Source organism: Hemiscyllium ocellatum, chromosome 31 (genome assembly GCF_020745735.1).
Source record: "Hemiscyllium ocellatum isolate sHemOce1 chromosome 31, sHemOce1.pat.X.cur, whole genome shotgun sequence".
In the NCBI taxonomy this organism is placed as follows: domain Eukaryota; kingdom Metazoa; phylum Chordata; class Chondrichthyes; order Orectolobiformes; family Hemiscylliidae; genus Hemiscyllium; species Hemiscyllium ocellatum.
In genome coordinates, this window is record NC_083431.1 from 14,768,614 (window position 1) to 14,787,340 (window position 18,727).

General features: G+C 41.0%; 1 protein-coding gene across 1 annotated transcript in view; it reads right to left on the reverse strand.

Moving 5' to 3' along the window:
• aspa (aspartoacylase) overlaps positions 1-15,103 on the reverse strand; it is a 34,353-nt gene extending 19,250 nt beyond the window's left edge. Inside the window, exons 1-3 of the mRNA XM_060847835.1 lie at positions 14,687-15,103; positions 6,650-6,845; positions 4,045-4,138 (exon numbers count right to left, since the gene is read on the reverse strand). Of these exons, the coding sequence (XP_060703818.1) occupies positions 4,045-4,138; positions 6,650-6,845; positions 14,687-14,925 (529 nt within the window). The 5' untranslated portion in view covers positions 14,926-15,103. The remainder of the gene's footprint in view (positions 1-4,044; positions 4,139-6,649; positions 6,846-14,686) is intronic.
• Between the last annotated feature and the right edge of the window lie 3,624 nt (positions 15,104-18,727).

Below are 18,727 nucleotides of genomic sequence, written 5' to 3' on the forward strand. Positions count from 1 at the left end.
TAACCCTCTGAAGAGTAATCCACTCAGATCCCTTTCCCTCTGACCAATGCACCTAGCACTACGGGCAATTTATCATGGCAAATTCACCTGACATGCACATCTTTGGATTATGGGAGGAAACCGGAGCACCCAGGAGAAACCCATGCAGACACGGGGAGAACATGCAAACTCCACACACGCGCCCAAGGCTGGAATCGAACCTGGGACCCTGGTTCTGTGAGGCAGCAGTACTAACCACTGAGCCACCATGCTGCCCTCGTGAGTAATTCATTGCATGAAGTACTTCAGCTCTGAAAATGTGCCAAGGTATTATATAAACATAAGCACTTCCCTAAATCTAATGAATTTTATGCGCATTATTTTCTCTATTACATTTTTACATGATTGATTAAAACAAAGGATCGACGGCCAGGGAGGAGTTGAATTCAGATTCTGACAGTGTGGGAGAGCTATCTGGAATGTCAGCAACACCAATTCCCACAAAATAAATCGGCAGTGGGCGCTTTGTTTGTAAGATTAACCAAGTTTCATTCATTGCTGAAACCAAAACTGAAGTTTCTGGGAGAGACTCGGGAGACACGGAGGTTTTACTGAATCCGATTTCTCACCATCAATGTTGCCAGTTTCTTCAGCAATTTCTGTTTTGTTTCAGATGTCTAGCATCCCCGTTCTTTGCTTTACTCACCCATTGCTGGTTCTAGTTTTTAAAAATCAGTTTTATGTATTGCACTGGGAGAAGCCAACTCGATTCCTCTCTTGGAAATGAAAACGAAAAAAACTCAGCAGATTTGACAGTGTCCAAGATGACAGACACAGCTAACGTTTCAGGTTAATTCTGTCCTTCTCCATCATAGAAAATTTATTGCTGTGAGGGATTATGTTAGTGACAAATGACCTAGAGAAGGCAATCCAGTTTAAGACCACTGCAAGAACAAAGTTATTGATTTTAAGCAAGTGTAGAGATAACAGGGAGGAGAGCAAAGTTGAAAGGTGAGGGGAAGGAGGAATTAAAATGATAAAGCTACATGCAAAGCAAAAAGGAGATGATGGGTCACAAGCAAAAGAACAAATGAGTCATCTGCACTGTGTCATTGTTATGTGAAACAGTTGCAGTCTGAGAAAATAGAAATAGAAATAATTATTTGAAATTGGGTGAACTCAATGTTGGGTCTGGAAGGCTATAAAAAAATTCAAAATTAAGTGATCTTCTGTTCACAATTGCAGAATTGTTTCAATACAGTAGGAGGCCATTTAACACAGTGTCAGCACCAGCTGTCTGTACAAGTATTTCCCTGGCTGACATTCTCCTGTACTCACCTTGTAACTCTGCATTTTTTTTTGGAAAAAAAAAGACGTCTAACTTCCTTTGCTGGGATTGGAAGGTTTGAGCTATTGGGGGGAGGCTGAATAGGCTGGGTCTTTTTTCCTGGAGCATTGGAGACTGAGGGGCATGAATACGGTGACTAGCCAAGAGCTTGTCCCCAGGGTAGATGAGTCTAAAACCAGACAGCGTAGGTTTAAGGTGAAGGGAAATATTTTAAACGGACCTGAGGGGCAACATTTTCACGCAGAGGTTGGTGTGTGTATGGAGGTGGCTGCCAGAGGAAGTGGTGGAAGCTGGTATAATTGCAACATTTCAAAGGCACCTGGATGGGTAAATGAAAAGGAAGAGTTTAGAAGGGTATGTGCCAAGTGCTGGCAAATAGGACTAGATCGGTTTGGGATATCTGGTTGGTATGGGCAAGTTGGACTGAAGAGTCTGTACAGTTCCGTGCTGTACAGTTCTGATTCAGATTACTTTGAACTTGCCTCCACAACACACTTTGGCACTTCAGACCCTAACCACTTGTTGCATGAAAAAACTTTTCTGTTGCTTTTGTTTCTTTTGTCAATTGCTTTAAACCTGTGACCTCTTGCTGTCAATCTTTCCACAAGTGGGAACAGATTTTCCTTACAGTATTTGCTCCATCCAGACCCCTTATAATTTTGAATACCTCCTTCAGGTCTCTTGGCTTTCTCTTTGCCAAGGAAAACAGTAATAACATTTCCAATCTGGCTTCATAACTGAAGTCCCTCATCCTGGAACCATTATCAGCACTCTCCAGTACCTTCACATCTTCCTAAAGTGACACACAGAATTGGACACAGTGCTCCAGTTGAGATTGAACACGTGCCCTAGTTATGTTCAACATAACTTCCTTGCTCTCATACTCTATGTCTCTATTAATAAAGCCTAGGAATGATACTGTATGCTTTATTAACTGCTTTGTTAACCTGAGCTTCCATTGCACTTCATAATAACAGAGTTGGAGGTCAAGGATGAGGGTGATCAGATTTTCCAAAGTCAAAACCAGGATATATTGAAAAGTTTTGGGAAGGTGATGAAGCACGTATTGGGTGTCCAATGGTGGGAGTCTAAGTGAAGGGCGGTTGACAGTAGGTGGTCACAAGAACATCTCCTGGAATGCATGAAACCAGATTTCTATTATTGGAAACAGCAATTATGAATTATTGACATTTGTTTCAATGAAATTTCTCTCTCGTTTTCTTAAAAAAAGCAAATCAAGACATTGTTTGACACAACATCACAGAATCCTCCATTTTGCTCTATCTCTACTATCGAATGCACAATGGCAAGACCAATCTGCATTTAAGAGCCTTATTTATTTTAATTGGTTCACTGGGTATGAGCAATAGATAACTCAGGCAGATGCTCTTGTTTAAATTAGTGAAATTATTTGAGTAGAAGTTTTGTTTGCATCTAGTTGGACATGCATATAATCTTTCAATGACTCAACTGAACCTTTCTGCCACATCCATCAATAAATTAGCAACTGCTGCTGATAAGTGTGTCTGACTACTTTTTTTGAGTGCTGTGATGAATATGGATGTCAGGCATCTGTCATAACAGAGGCAACTTGCAGATGGCTCACATGTGGTCATCGGATTAATTTGAAGTAAATCTTGAGGGTAAATTATTTGGGAATGTGAATGTGGAAGCCTAAGCCAAGAGACCTCAACATGAACTGCTAGAGGAAGTGGTGTAGACTAGTAAAATTACAACATTTAAAAGGCACCTGGATGGGAAAATGAATAGAAAGGGTTGAGAGAGATATGGGCTAAAAACTGGCAAATGGGACTAGATTAGGTTAGGATATCTGGTCAGTGTGGACAAGTTGGACCGAAGGGTCTATTTCCATGTTATACAGCTCTATGAAAAGCAATGGATATCTTGAATATCATGAATTTCTAATATACACCTTCAGAGAAAGGAGCTCTGAATTGTAAGCACTAAAACTGCCATTTTAATTCCTTTATCTTGACTTCAACATGCATTGATTTCACAGATGCATGAGCAGCACAACTGGTAGCTAACACATTGTTAGAGTTTCTAGATTAGATTAGATTAGATTTTACAGTGTGGAAACAGGCCCTTCGGCCCAACAAGTCCACACCGACCCGCCGAAGCGAAACCCACCCATACCCCAACATTTACCCCTTACCTAACACTACGGGCAATTTAGCATGGCCAATTCACCTGACCCGCACATCTTTGGACTGTGGGAGGAAACCGGAGCACCCGGAGGAAACCCACGCAGACACGGGGAGAACGTGCAAACTCCACACAGTCAGTTGCCTGAGTCGGGGATTGAACCCGGGTCTTCAGGCGCTGTGAGGCAGCAGTGCTAACCACTGTGCCACCGTGCCGCCCTAAATGTTAAATAAAAAGGACACCTGTCCTGCACTGTAATAAGCATCAAAATAACTTGATAGAGGCTAGTATCCCATCACCAGATCACCCTTTATTTACACATGGAGAGTCCTGGACAATGATCCAGCTCCCTCAGAGCTAGCTCTCAGAGTGAACAGATCCTCTGGCACTCCTGTCTATATCTGTCAGCTATGGCTCCCTGATTGGACCAGATTAACAACCCCAATCAGGGAAATCATATTCTATGAAATCCATCTGGCTGACCTTGTTACAATCACTACAGTTATCTTTCTTATTGTCGTATTCTCACAACTCCTGAGTTTGATGCTTACCTACACTGTGTTTAGCAACAGTTCGTACTGCACCATATTGGACCGCAGGGTTTTCGAGCAGCAGCACCCGGCAATTATCATGTATCAACGTATTCTGGAAAGGAATGATCACAGAAATTATCATTCTCATTTACATCACTTTATATTGTAAATCCATTCTATGTATTCATGGAGAAAATTTACAAAACACTGAACTGAAGCAGTTACATAGTCAGAGTCATACAGCACAGAAACAGACCCTTTTGTCCAAATTGTCCATGCCAACCAAATTTCTCAAACTAAACTAGTCCCACTTACCAATGTTTGGCCCATATCCATTTAAACCTTTCCTATTCATGTCTCCATCCAAATGTCTACTAAACATTGTAACCAGTTTAATAAAGTTTTTTGATTCTACTTTTAAAACATTTTTTTCTTTCTGTAAATATTTATAATGTTATGTCTTGCCCCCAACACAGTGGGGATGAAGAAATTATTGCTGCAAATGTGTTGCTGGTCAAAGCACAGCAGGTTAGGCAGCATCTCAGGAATAGAGAATTCTTTTGACGTTTCGAGCATAAGCCCTTATTGCCAGGCCTTGCCAAATGTTGTTGTGCATTAAATACACTATAAAATAGAAGTTTTTGTTAATGTGAAAAAAAGTTCCAAATAGCATCACAGAAGCATGATCTGACAAAAATTGATGCTTGGGCAAAAGAAAGCACCCAAAAATGTTGGGACAGTGACTAAAATCTTCAGAGGTAGGTGTTCAGGAGCAGTTTAAACGAAAGAGTCGTGAGTGTGTGAAATACAGAAAGTAGGCAGGCGGGTACTGCAGATGCTGGAGATTAGAGTCAAGATTAGAGTGGTGCTGGAAAAGCACTGTAGGTCAGGCAGCATCCGAGGAGAGAAAAAAAAAAGCGACGTTTCGGGCAAAAGCCCTTCATCAGGAATCATTCCAGCACCACTCTAATCTCAAATACAGAAAGTAGTCGAGGCCAAAACATTGAATGTTTTCATGAAGGAGATATATATATAGTTCTTACGGCTAAAGAGATCAAAGGCAATGGGAAGAAAGTGAGAGCAAGGTATGGATTTGGACGATCAGCCATGATCATACTGAATGGTGGAGCAGGCTCAAAAAGGCCAAATGGCCTTCTCCTGCTCCTATTTTCTATGTTTTTCTAATACAGGTACATGAGTGCCTAAAAGGCCCAGATAACCGAAACAAAGGCTGCCAATACTGGGGTGAGGGAACTAAGTATAGAAGGAAACAAATGTTTTAGGAATGCCAAGTTGGCAGATAGTTTTTGGATTGATGGAGGTTTCAGAACTTGAGAGGGAAAAGACGGTGTGTAGGGAATTGAATGAGGAATGAGAATTCAAATTTAGAGGCTGAGGGGTCCTGTTTAGGAGTTTAGGAGCCAGACACTGTCACTTTGAATGATCTGAAGCTTATGAAGGGGTGTAATATGAACACGACCACACTTTCTGAAAGATGTAGAGTCAACTTGTAATGGAGCTATATTGTGGTAATAAAAGTCATTTTTCTTTGTTCAAACCCCCGCCCCAGAACTAAATGCAGCACTGACATGCGGACACTGTCATTTTCTACACTCCAGAAGAAATGCGCACAAATTTCTGTGGATACAGCTTCCCAAGTCACACAGTTTTGCAAAGATACTGTCAGAGGCAATAGGAAGGCCAATTTCTGAATGGATCCATTTCTACATCTTCAATCGGTTTTCCTACGTTACTCAGATTGTGTTATATGGGTCTAATTTTACAGGCTACGTGCAGGTGGAAAATCAGACTGGGGCACCCTTACGGATGGCGGGGGTGCCATCAACTGAGGTCCAGTTCAGAGTCCTATCTGGCCGCTTCTCTAATTTAAGTGGCTTAAACAGATCCTTCTCAGGCACCCTATTCCAATTTGAGTAGAACCTGGCATCTCACACTCACTCCTGCACACACCGTTTCACTATCCTACATTCACACACACTCCTCCAGGACTGAGACGTGTTCCTGGAGGTGGTGCAAATCCTGCCTCTCCCTTAAAGGACCATTGTCCAAGAGTGGATTTCTGCCTGCCTCCACAAAAGAATCTCATCTCCTAGAGCTATTAGCCGGAGGTGGCTAATTGGAGGTGGGCTCATGCCCAAAATTCAGCCTGTATTTTTGACAGCTCATCAAATGCTCCCAGTTAGAACTCAACTCCATTCACAAATCCTAATTGATCCCACACCAGTGTCTCAAACTACTCATCACACACAAAACAATACTTTCACTGTATTTCAGTACACATGACAGCAATAAATCAAATTCAAACTTAATCTTTGCTGACCTAGAATGGCTACTTTTCTAGTAACACATTCAACCTAAATTCCTTCTCCCCAATATTCAGATTCCCTAATTCCCCTCAATTAACAGTATAGGGACATTTTACATAGAAATGCACAGAATTTTCAGCATAGATTTGGGAACCTGGACAAAATGGTTTTTGGCAACTGGTATAAGGCAATTAAAGCAAATGGTTTATATTAGAACTTGAAGTGCAAACATATAAGTAATTCTGAAAGGAACGTATGTACAGCACAATCAAGGTTGTCTCATTGAGAGTACCTACCTTAATATAATGAATCATCTGGATGGTAAAATCATCCTTGGATGTTTTCATAATCAGGCAGTTTCCAACATTGGAGGTAGTATTGTGAAGATCTATAATAAAGTCATAGGCATTCTCATTGCCTTTTGGTCCAAATAAATGGTTTATCTCCTGGGCTCTTTTCACTTCATAAGGCATCGAATCACTCAATGGCATGCTGTTGTGTGTAAAGATTTTATTTGAAAGTTAATAAAACAGTTTTAAAAAATCAGCCAGCTTTTGAACTGAGTTACAAATACAATGCGCTATGTTGCTAGAACTTCAGGTCATAGAGCATGGAAACAGACCTTTCGGTTCAATTTGTCCATGCTGACCAGACATCGCAATCTGACCTAATCCCATTTCCCAGCATTTAGCCCATATCCCTCTAAACACATCCTGTTCATATATCATCCAACACGAGAACACAAACCAACAGAACTATTTAATCTTTCAAGCCTGTTCTGTCATTCAACAGGATCATGGCTGATCTTTGACTGAACTCTTATACCTGCTTTCACTCTGTACTGCTTCACTCCTGTTCTTAACAAAATCTAGAAAAGGATAAATAGGTGAAGGACATTCTGTATTCAACCACACAGAAAGAGATTCATTGTGTGGTGAGTCGAGTCAGGGGTTGTAGGTTGTAATGTTTCACTGAGTGAATAAATCTAAACAGAGTGAAGATTGGCCTCTGGTCTTCATTGGCAAATAGGATATATAGGTTTGACAAATTCTATCTTAGTTAAAGCACCAACTGCCAGTTGTGATAGAGAGTGCCAAACATCCAAACCCCTCGTGTAGAAATGTCTCTTATTTTCACACCTGAAAGATCAAACTCTGGGTTTTAGTCCATGCCCCATTGACCTGGACTCCCAAACAAGGTGAAATCGTATCTATCTACTTGATAGATTTCCCTCAGTCCTTGAAAGCATAATTAATAATACAAAATTCTCATTTGTAAGGAAAAGGAACTTACCTTGTTTACTCTCACAAGGCCAGTATATCCTTCCTATTGTATATGATGCTGTGAACTTCTCAAAGTATTCCGGGGTGATCTAACTGGGGCTTTGTATAGTTGAAGCATGACTTCTCCCCATTTGGATTCTAGACCTCTAGATACAAAGGTCAACATTCCATTGCCCTTTCTGATTATTTTCTGTACCTGTAGTACTGCCATAACCTATTATGTCACTCCTATTCACCATGGTTCGTATGCAGAGCAAGAAAGGCAGATACAACAATGTAACGATTTGTATTATTTCGTCCTCATGTGCTCTGGAGGAAAAGATGAATTATTGTTACAAAAGCAGAAATTGCTGACAGAAACTCAGCAGGTCTTGCAGCATCTGTGGGGAGAAAGCAGAGTTAATGTTTTGAACCTGGTGACTCTTCATCAGAACTCGAGTTTTCTTCATTACTCTTGACTCTATCATTCTTCACTTTGAAGAGTTGTATCGGAACTAAAGTGTTATCTTTGTTTCTCTCTCCACAGATGCTACCCATGTACTGAAATTCTCCAGCAATTTTTGTCTTTGTTGTGGAATATCTTCCTATGTTTGTATCAACCAAACAATGTAATTGGGTGCAAGACATCCTGTCATCTGCTACACCAATGTGTCTTAAACTCAATGCCAGAACAGTGCCAGTGACATGTGTATTTCCCTCTTTAGACACTGAAACCTAATATAAAAACCAAAAATGCTGGTGAGAAAGTCAGCAGGTCAAGTTTTGAACTAAACTAGTTCCACTAAAGAATCAAACTGGGCTGAAAATATTATTTCTGCTTCTCGCTCTACAGATACTGCCAGACTTGCTGAGGTTCTCCATCACTTTCTATTTCCATTTCAGATTTCTGCCATTTGCAGTGTTTTGCTTTTAGTCAATACCAGATTATAGAAACATCACAATGGTTTACTCAAATACAGGTAGGGCATAATTTTTACTTTACAAGTTCTTACAAGTGACAGCAAAGCAGCAGCATGTTACGGTGGAAGTATATGCAATAGTAAATTTCAAAAGGGTATTAGACAAATTATCGAAAGCAAAGAATTTGCGGGGCCATGGGGAATGAACAGCCAGTGGGGCTAATTCAACAGCTGCTCTTTCTGTGTTTTGTGATTGTTTTGTATCTCTCGCTGCCAATTCCTTTCCATTCATTTGGATGGACAGTTTTTGACCAGCATGCTACATTCTGCTTTTGTAAGTGTTAAATAGAATTTGCTATTTGGCTGCTCAGTTGCAGTAGAAAATCGAAATCTTGTGCTATCATATGTAAGTGTACTCCCTCTCCCTATTTTTGCGGCGTCAGCCAATGTCATAGTCTACAGTTATGATATTCATAAGCTACATGTTTGATATTCAGGCCACTAATGCAAATTAAAAGCAATGGTGTCGAAACACCAATTCACAAAGAATTCTCTTTAATGCTTCTTTTGAATGACTTTTTGCTCATCGATATCCACGTTCCAAGTTTTTTTAAAGCTTTTAATTCAATTAGAAATCAATCCATTGTCAGAGTTATTTGATAGTCCAAAAAGAACATATCCAAGATTCCCGCTATCTACCCTATCAGTCATGATCACAAAGTAGTCAAAGACAGGATATTCTCCTTCTACCCCCATACTGGGTGTTTTAAATTAAGTTAATGCTACCTATTTTTCTAAGTATTAGTGTTCACTACAGGGCCTGCAGCTACTTGGATCAAATTTATTGCCAGTTTTAAAAATTAGTACTTTGATTACTTGGTTCCAAATATGTAGAATCTCATGAAAGTGCAGCAATCCCTTAGTAACTGACATACCACAGATTTCATCCTAAATGCCTTCTGACATTCCTCTGTCCACTGAAGTTTTCTGCACTTTTTCACCAAGTCAGCCAATAGAGCAACCACTCTGCTAACATTTGGTAGAAACTTCTAATATGGAACCATTCAATTCCAGGAATCATTGCATTTCTCTCTTTTTGGATGGTATGGTCAATTCTGCAATAAACTTTCTTTTCAAATTCAGTGCAGCCATTGTCCCCTGTCTAAAGGTATGGGCCAGGAATGTGACTTGGGCTTTTGGGAATTCACTCTTAGCCAGGTTGATCACCGAACCCACCTGCCAAAGTCAATCAAACAATTCTGATTGATGTTTCAGATGTTCCTTCCATGTTTAACTAAAAATCACCAGATCTTTGATGTACACCACATAAAATTGGGTAATCCAGAAATTACTTTATTGGTTAGTCTTTGAAATATAGTATGTGCATTTTTCATACCAAACAGCATGACTTTATACAAGTACAATCCATGTGGTGTCATGAAAGCTTTTTTGGATAAGGTTACCTGCCAGTATTCTGTGTCAGTTCAACTTAGAAATATAAATTGTTTATCCCACCTTCTCAATATATAGTCTTTCAAACATGGAATTGGATGTGAATTAGATGTTGTAACTGCATTGGCTTTGCAATAGTCCACACATGATTGCAGTGTACCAGCTAGTTTTGGCACCGTTACTAAGGATGAGCACCAGTCACTGGAACTCACTTCAATTACATTGTCCTTGAGCATGGATTTGATGCCTTTTTGAACCTGTGCCAACTTTAGAGGGTTAAGTCTATAAGGATGTTGTTTAATTGGAACAGCATCTTCTATATCTACATTATGCATAATTAGATTAGTATTTCCTAACTTATTCCCACATATCTGCCCATGTGCTTGTAATAAACCTTTCAGGTTATTTCAATTTCCCTCTAGAAAGTAACTAAATAATTTATCCCAATTTTTGAATATTTCCTAATTCTCCAATATAATTTGAGGAATGTCTAACTCAGAATCATCTAGTTCACTAGCTCCATCTACGAACTTCACTTGGATCAACAATCCCCATATGGTCAGCCATTTCATTTGTTTAACCACTTTCTCAAATTAAATTAAAAAGGCTTCTTCATCTTTCTCAAACTTAGGCTACACTTGGACATATTTAAATAGATTGTCATTTTGCTATGGAAGGAGAAAGCGAGGACTGCAGATGCTGGAGATCAGAGTCGAGAGTGTGGTGCTGGAAAAGTACAGCAGGTCAGGCAACATTCGAGGAGCAGAGAATCAATGTTTCAAGGGCTTTTGCCTGAAATGAAGGGCTTTTGCCCGAAATGTCGATTAGCCTGCTCCTTGGATGCTGCCCGACCTGCACCACCATCTCGACTTTGGCTATGATAGGATTGCTCTCCTTCACTGTCCTCATCACTATTCCTACCTTTCACCTCTACCATTTTAAGCCAGCTTTGAGTTTTCTGTTCGAACTTCTGAATTTCACAAGCTTTTTTTCTCCCCTTCTGCCTGGGCCTTCATTTCCTTTTGTTTTTGACCCGCTTTAAATTGTACTTCAAGTGGTTTAATTTCTTTTCTGTTTCTTTTTCTTTTGCCTCTAATTCAAGCTACTTCATTTTCAATTGAATTTTAGCCATTCCCAATGATTTCGATTGCATTCCTAGCAACTGTAAATACTGCCCGACTGCCATAGTTATTTCCCCTTTCCTCACTCCAGCTGGTCTGCCAATTCCAAAACCTTTGCCTTCCTCACTTTCTGTAAAACTCCTGAAGTGACTTATTTCACTCGCCAGGAAACCCTTACCGACTGAAAAGAGTCATTATTACACAAGGCACATTCTTTTTAAACCAACCAACTACAACACCTGAAATAAAAGCCACCAACACTCATCACCTACTGCCTTTGAGTTGAACAATCCTGAACCCAATCTTGGCCCTGACAAGAGTTCCCAATTTGTTGTGGACCAGATCAAAACCCCTGAAAATACATTAAGACGATAGCCTAGACTGTATTTTTTTCTTATTTTAAAAGGCAAGTGCTAGGTGTTGCATTCCAGATGCGATTTGATAGGTCAAACTACCAGATTTGAAGCAAAACACACTTTATTCATACTTTATAGTTAAAATACAACATCAACAAAAGAAATTGGAATAATTAAATCTGTTGGAAAACTTAACTGAATCATATTTTAATTTAACTACTAAACAATAATTCTTCCAATATCGTGACATCCCATAAACACACTCTTGACAAAAAGGCAAAATTCAGGAAAACAGATCGTTTCACAGGCAATTCTCCAGTTTAGGAGGAAAAATGACAAGACAAAACTGACAGAGAGTAGCAGGGAAAGTTGTAATGCAGCTTCCAAACCCAGCTTCAAGTCCCCAGCAACTGTCACTGCTGAAAAGCTAAATCTAAAAGTCCTGGCTGTGGGGGGAGCTTGACTCCACCCATTCAGGCTGCTTCTATTGTTCCAAACATTAAAAAAAACCCAAGGCCTCACAAGCTGTTTACTTTATGGGCTTTCAATAGGCAGCTTTGCCTTAAAATCTCTCCAAAGAAAAGGACAAAATACATCTCTTAAAACCATAGTATCATCATAATTGTCAAAGTTATTTGATAGTCCAAAAAGAACATGAGATTCCCACTATCTACCCTATCTGTCACAACCACAAAGTAATCAAAGACAGGATATTCTCCATCTATCTCCATACTGAGTGTTTTGATTAAGTTAATGCTCAGTAGAATAGTTTTTTTTGCTTAGTATTAGTGTTCACTACTGGGTCTGCAGTTACTGGGATCAAATTTGCTGCACTCTTTAAAAATTGGTACCATGATTGCTTGTTTCCAAACATGTGACATCTCACAAATGTGCAGCAATCCCTTCATGTTGGTCATGGACATCTCACAGATTTCATTCTAGTTTTCTTTGAAATTCAAAGAGGTTTAGGCCTTTCCCTTCTGCCCCATAGCCTCTAAGACTTTGGGTATATGGCAAAGCTTAGTTACAACTTTAATATTTTTATCTTTTATATATTCAGTGGCATACCTACTTTTCAGAATCCTAACTAATCTCTGACCATAATGGATCGTGTCAGGATATCAATTGGTGAAGCTACAGTCATTAAGTTGTAACTACTGATGGATTGCAGGCAGGCATTTGCATGACTGAATGCAGGAAAAATACATTTCTCTGACCACGCAAGACACAGGAGTAGGAGTAGGTCATATGACCCCTCAAGCCTGCCTCACTATTTAATAAGATTGTAGTTTACCTTTGACCTCAAACCCACTTTCCGGCTGATCCCCATATCCCTGGATTCCCTTTCAGTCCAAAGGTCTAGTGATCTCAGCCCTGAACATAGTCAACAATTGACCACCTCCAGGCTTCTGGGATAGAGAAATTCTAAGGTTCACAAGCTCAGAGGGAAGAAGCTCTTCCAGATCATCAAACCTTTAACTTGGATCTGTGCTTCCTAATTCTAGAGCCAGTGATATGGAAACATTTTTGATTTAACAACTGTCCAATTTATATACAAACACCCGCATACAAGAATCAAATAGCTTTAACTTGGGGGAGCTGATGTCCTGACTGCTGGATAGCCCACTCTCCGTATGTAACCTGTTGACTTCTATGGATTAAATGGGAGCAGTTTTTATTTTAAAACAGTAAGGCTATGCCGCCTGCTGGATTATTGCTCTGCAATGATGTTGGAAATGACCCACATGAGCCTAACATTCTGTTAGTGTTTCTCCTCATGTAAACTACTCATCTATACCTAGGAGAAAGTGAGGACTGCAGATGCTGGAGTACCAGAGTTGAAAAATGTGGTGCTGGAAAAACACAGCAGACCAGGCAGCATCCGAGCAGGAGAATCAATGTTTCAGGCATAAGCCCTTCTTCAGGAAGAAATGTCGATTCTCCTGCTCCTCGGATGCTGCCTGGCCTGCTGTGTTTTTCCAGCACCACATTTTTCAACTCTCATCTATACCTTCCTCCTTTGTTTTCCTATCTCTTCAATATTCCTATTTTTAAAACAATCATTAAAATTACTTTTAACAGGATATATAGTGTTTCAAATATGGTTAGTGGCAGATAATCCATTTTGTCGCATTAGTGTAGCATGGTGGCTCAGTGGTTAGCACTGCTACCTCACAGTGCTCAGGACCTGGGTTCAATTCCATCCTCTGATAACTGTCTGCTTAGAGTATGCACGTTCTCCTTGCATGGGTTTCTTTTGGGTTCTCCGATTTCCTCCCATAGTCCAAAAATGTGTAGGTTAGGTGAACTGGCCATGCTAAATTACCCATATTGCCCAGGGATGTGCAGGCTAGGAGGATTATCGATGGGATAATGCAGTTACCAGGATAGGGTAGGGGGTAGGTCTGGGTGGAATGCTCCTCGGAGATTTGGTGTGGACTCAATGGGCTGAATGGCCTGCTTCCACACTGTAGGGATTCTATGACTCTAAATAACCTCAACGTGAAGGATTTTCCAAAAGCTCTTGCTGCACGTTCTCACCAATGCCTGGCCGCAGTCCATCCTTTATTGGAGCTGCACAGATGGGAAAGGCTAACATGACAATAAAATAAAACAAGGGATGCTGGAAATCTGAAACAAGAACAGAAACTCGGCAGGTCCGGCAGCATCTGGAGGGAGACAGCCCGGTCGATGTTGCCAGTGACCCTTCACCAGAAACGTCATCAAAGTCTGGCCTGAGTTGGTCACGCTTTCCCACCTTATGTTTCAAATGCCAACACGGAAATGGGAAAAGAAAGTGAACCAATTCACTATTGCTTCCAGCCCCAGAGGCAGGAGCTGGTAAACGATTGTCAATCAACAAACTTGTATCAAGTTTGTGTTGCTTCCAGCCAGGGATTTCAGTTGGTAGCACTGTATTACATTGGCCATTACACTACTATCCTTATAAACACTGGATACGTCCAGTTACTGTGAGGAATTTTGAGTGGGGAGGAACTTGCAAGTTAGCATATGTTTGGGAGCAATTACACAGCAGCTATATCATGTCAGTTCTGAACAACTGGTCCCCCTGCTCGCCACATTGATAACATTACTTTCTGGTAAACACATCCCCGGTAATATCTCTGTATCTCTGCAGTCCTGGAGAGGGGCACCTGTAAACCGATCTCTCCAGCTCGGCACTCTGCATGAATCCACTGCCAGGGCGATGCATTTTCTTACCTGAGGTTTTCCTCCGTGAAGGCTCGGTTCAAGTCACAGTCCACATAGCGGGTACATCTCTGCACAGCGGCGGGATTGCTGAGATAGGGCTGTACCTCCAAGGAAGGGCGCTGGAGCTCCGATTTGTCCTTAAGCCAGTGCCTGACTAAAAATACCCCTGACAGCTCATTCCCATGAGTGCCCCCGAACACAGCGATCCTGCGGATTGCAGGCAGACACGCCACTCCCGCGGAAGCCATATCCCGTGTCAAAAACACACAAACACACACACAATCTCTTCACCAGGCGAACACTTTTCTCTGCAAAAAAAAACTTTGGACGGAAGTGAAACTTGGATTGTTGCAGTGAGGGCTAACTTGCCAAAGATCGACCGCATCTCATTCCTGCAGAGACAACCAGTCAGTGAACTAATGTCATGTCTGAGTCAGGAAATTGTAAGGCGTTCCGGACTGAAATAGCGACTTTAATTAAATCAAGGCGTTTCCAGACCCGCCCTGGTCATGAATATTCAGTTTCTTCGTAGACTCCCGACAGCGTGGAAAGAGGCCATTAGGCCCAACAAGCCTACACTGACCCTCCAAAGAGAATCCCATTCCCTTACTCTACATTTCCCCTAATGATGCACCCAGCCTACACATCCCTGAACACTATGGGCGATTTAGCACAGCCAATTCACCTAAACTGCACATCTTTGGATTGTGGGAGGAGACGCACGCAGACACAGGGAGAATGTGCAAACTCCACACAGTCACCAGAGGCTGGAATTGAACTGGGTCCCTGTGAGGCAGCAGTGCTAACCACTGAGCCACTCCATGGGTATGAATAGATTAATGGCCCTAATTTTCAAAGATGATACTCAGTTTGTGTAGACTGACAAGGTATACTTTACAGTGAAGATACCAATGAAAATTTGTAATGTTTGATCCCATGCTGTATGCCTCATATAGAATGTACATTAATACTCCTACAATTATATTGAGGCACCGAGGGGGTGTTACAGTCATAGTTATAGAGCTGTACAGCATAGAAACACACCCTTCAGTCCTACTCATCCATGCCGACCAGACACCCTAAATTAAACTAATTCCATTTGCCAGCATTTGGCTCATTTCCCTCTAAGCCCTTCCTACTCATCTACCAATCCTTTTAAATGTTGTAATTTTACCAGCCTCCACTACTCCCTCTGGCAGCTCATTCTATACATGCACCACCCCCTGTGTAAAAACATTGCCCCTTAGGTCCCTTTTTAATCTTTCCCCTCTCACCTTAAACCTATGTCCACTAGGTTTTGACTCCCCTACCTCAGGGAACAGACCTTGGCTATTCACCCTATCCATTGTCCTTCATGACTTTATAAACTTACATAAGATCACTCTTCAGCCTCTTACATTCCAGGGAAAACAGCCCCAACCTGTTCATCCTCTCGCTATAGCTCAAACACTCCAACCCTGGTGACATCCTTATAAAGCTTTTCTAACCTTTCAAGTTTCACAACATCCTTCCTAAAGCAGGGAGACCTGAATTGTATGCAGTATTCCAATAATGGCCTAATCAATGTCCTGTACAGCTGCAACATGACATCCTAATTCCTATAGTTGATGCACTGACCAATAAAGGTAAGCATACCAAATCCCTGTCTACCTGCGACTTCACTTTCAAGGAGCTATGAACCTGCACTCCAAGGTCTCTTTGTTCAGCAACACTCCCCTGGACCCATTAAGTGTATAAGTCTTACTTTGATTTGCGAGGAGAAAGTGAGGACTGCAGATGCTGGAGATCAGAGCTGAAAATGTGTTGCTGGAGATGCTGCCTGACCTGCTGCGCCTTTCCAGCAACACATTTTCAGCTCCTTATTTTGATTTGCCTTGAATACGAGGCAAGCTGAATTCTGTGTGCACCTTCTAAAATATTCTGCAAGAGATTTTTTCGCAATGTACTTTTAATGAATAAAATATACATTTTGGAAATAAAATGTCATATGCATTAAAATTACCTTGAGGTGAATGAGTACGGGTTTAGTGGGTTGGGGGATAGTGTAGCCAAGTTGGTCCTTCAAATTGCATTCTAGCAGTTTGGCGAATTTTGCTTCAGTTAATTAATGAATTGGAAATAAAAATGTTGTTTCAGATAATGAGTAATGACAAAATTAGAAACTACCAAGTGTCATAATAAACAAACCGGTTCACTAATGTCATTTAGGAAAGGAAAACGTACCCAGTCTGGCCTACATGACTTCAGTTGAAAATGTGTTGCTGGTTAAAGCACAGCAGGTCAGGCAGCATCCAAGGAATAGGAAATTCGATGTTTCGGGCATAAGCCCTTCATCAGGAATGACTACATGACTTCAGATCAACAATATTACAGTTGACTTTAAACTACCCTCTGAATTGACCTGACAAGCCATGAAATCCACTGCCAAAAATAAAATTATAGCCCTCATGGATAGTACAATTCAAGAAGGTAGCTCACCACTTTGCTACACCTCCCACAGGAGAAGTACCAGAGGATTGGAAACTGCCAATGTGACACCCCCATTCAAAAAGGAAGGGAGGCAAAAAGCTGGTAAATGTAGGCCAATTAATCCAACATGGATTGTTGGAAAAATATTGGAATCAAATATTCAGGAAGTAAAAGCAGAACATTTGAAAAATCCTAATCTAATCTAATAGAGTCAGCATGGTTTCATGAAAGGGAAATTATATCTGACTAACTTATAAGCGTTTTTCAAGGAATTCTCAGCCAGAGTGGGTAAAGGGAAACCAGTAGATGTACAGTATTTGGACTCTCAGAAGACGTTCAACAAGGTACCTCACAAAAGGTTAATTTGTAAATTAGGACTCCATATGTTGAAGGTAATATTTTGGCATAGATGGAGAATTGACTAATGGGCAGGAGCATGGGCAGTGCAGGGATCAGTGCTGGAACCATAAATGCTTACAATACATATATAAAAATGACTCCGAGGAAGGGAGTGAATGTCCGTTAGTAAAATTTGCAGAGAACACAAAAATAGGTGGAAAGGCAGGTTGCTAGGGAATACATATAGAATACACAGAGATATCTAGGCAAAAGTGAGGATTCGCAGTAGAACTCAGATTTCTCCAGTTTCCTCATTTCCCCTCCCCCCACCTTGTCTCAGTCGGTTCCCTCAACTCAGCACCACCCTCCTAACCTGCAATCTTCTTCCTGACCTCTCCGCCCCCACCCCACTCCGGCCTATCACCCTCACCTTGACCTCCTTCCACCTATCACATCTCCATTGCCCCTCCCCCAAGTCCCTCCTCCCTACCTTTTATCTTAGCCTGCTTGGCACACTCTCCTCATTCCTGATGAAGGGCTTATGCCCGAAACGTCGAATTTCCTATTCCTTGGATGCTGCCTAACCTGCTGAGCTTTAAGCAGCAACACATTTTCAAAAGTGAGGATTGCAGATGTTGGAGATTAGAGTCAAGAGTGTGTTGCTGGAAAAGCAAAGCAGGTCAGGCAGCATCCGAGGAGCAGGAGAGTCGACAGTTCAGACAAAAGCGCTATACAGAGATATTGATAGGTTAGTCAAATGGATAAAAAAATTGGCAAATGCTGTATTATGTGGGAAAATGTGAGGTTGTTCATTTTGTAAGGGGCAACAAAAAAGTGTTATTTAAACAGTGAAATCTGCAGAAAGCTTGAATACAAAGAGATTTGGGGAAATCCGTGTACAAAACACAGAAAGTTAGCATGTAGGCGCAGCAGGTAAAAAGGAAGGCTAATGGAATGTTGGCCCTTATTTTAAGGGAGTTGGAATATAAGAGTATGGAAGCCTTACTACAACTGTACAAGGTGCTGGGGAGACCACATCTGGAGTGCTGTGAGTAGTTTTGATCCCTTTATTTAAGGAAAGGTATCATTTCATAAGGGGCAGTTCAGTGAAGGTTCACTAGAATGATCCTTGATAACGAGGGATTGTTTATGAGCAAAGACTAAACAGTTGGGACTCTACTCACTGGAGTTTAGAAGAATGAGAAGTGACCAAATAGAAACATATAGGATTCTTAAGTTTTA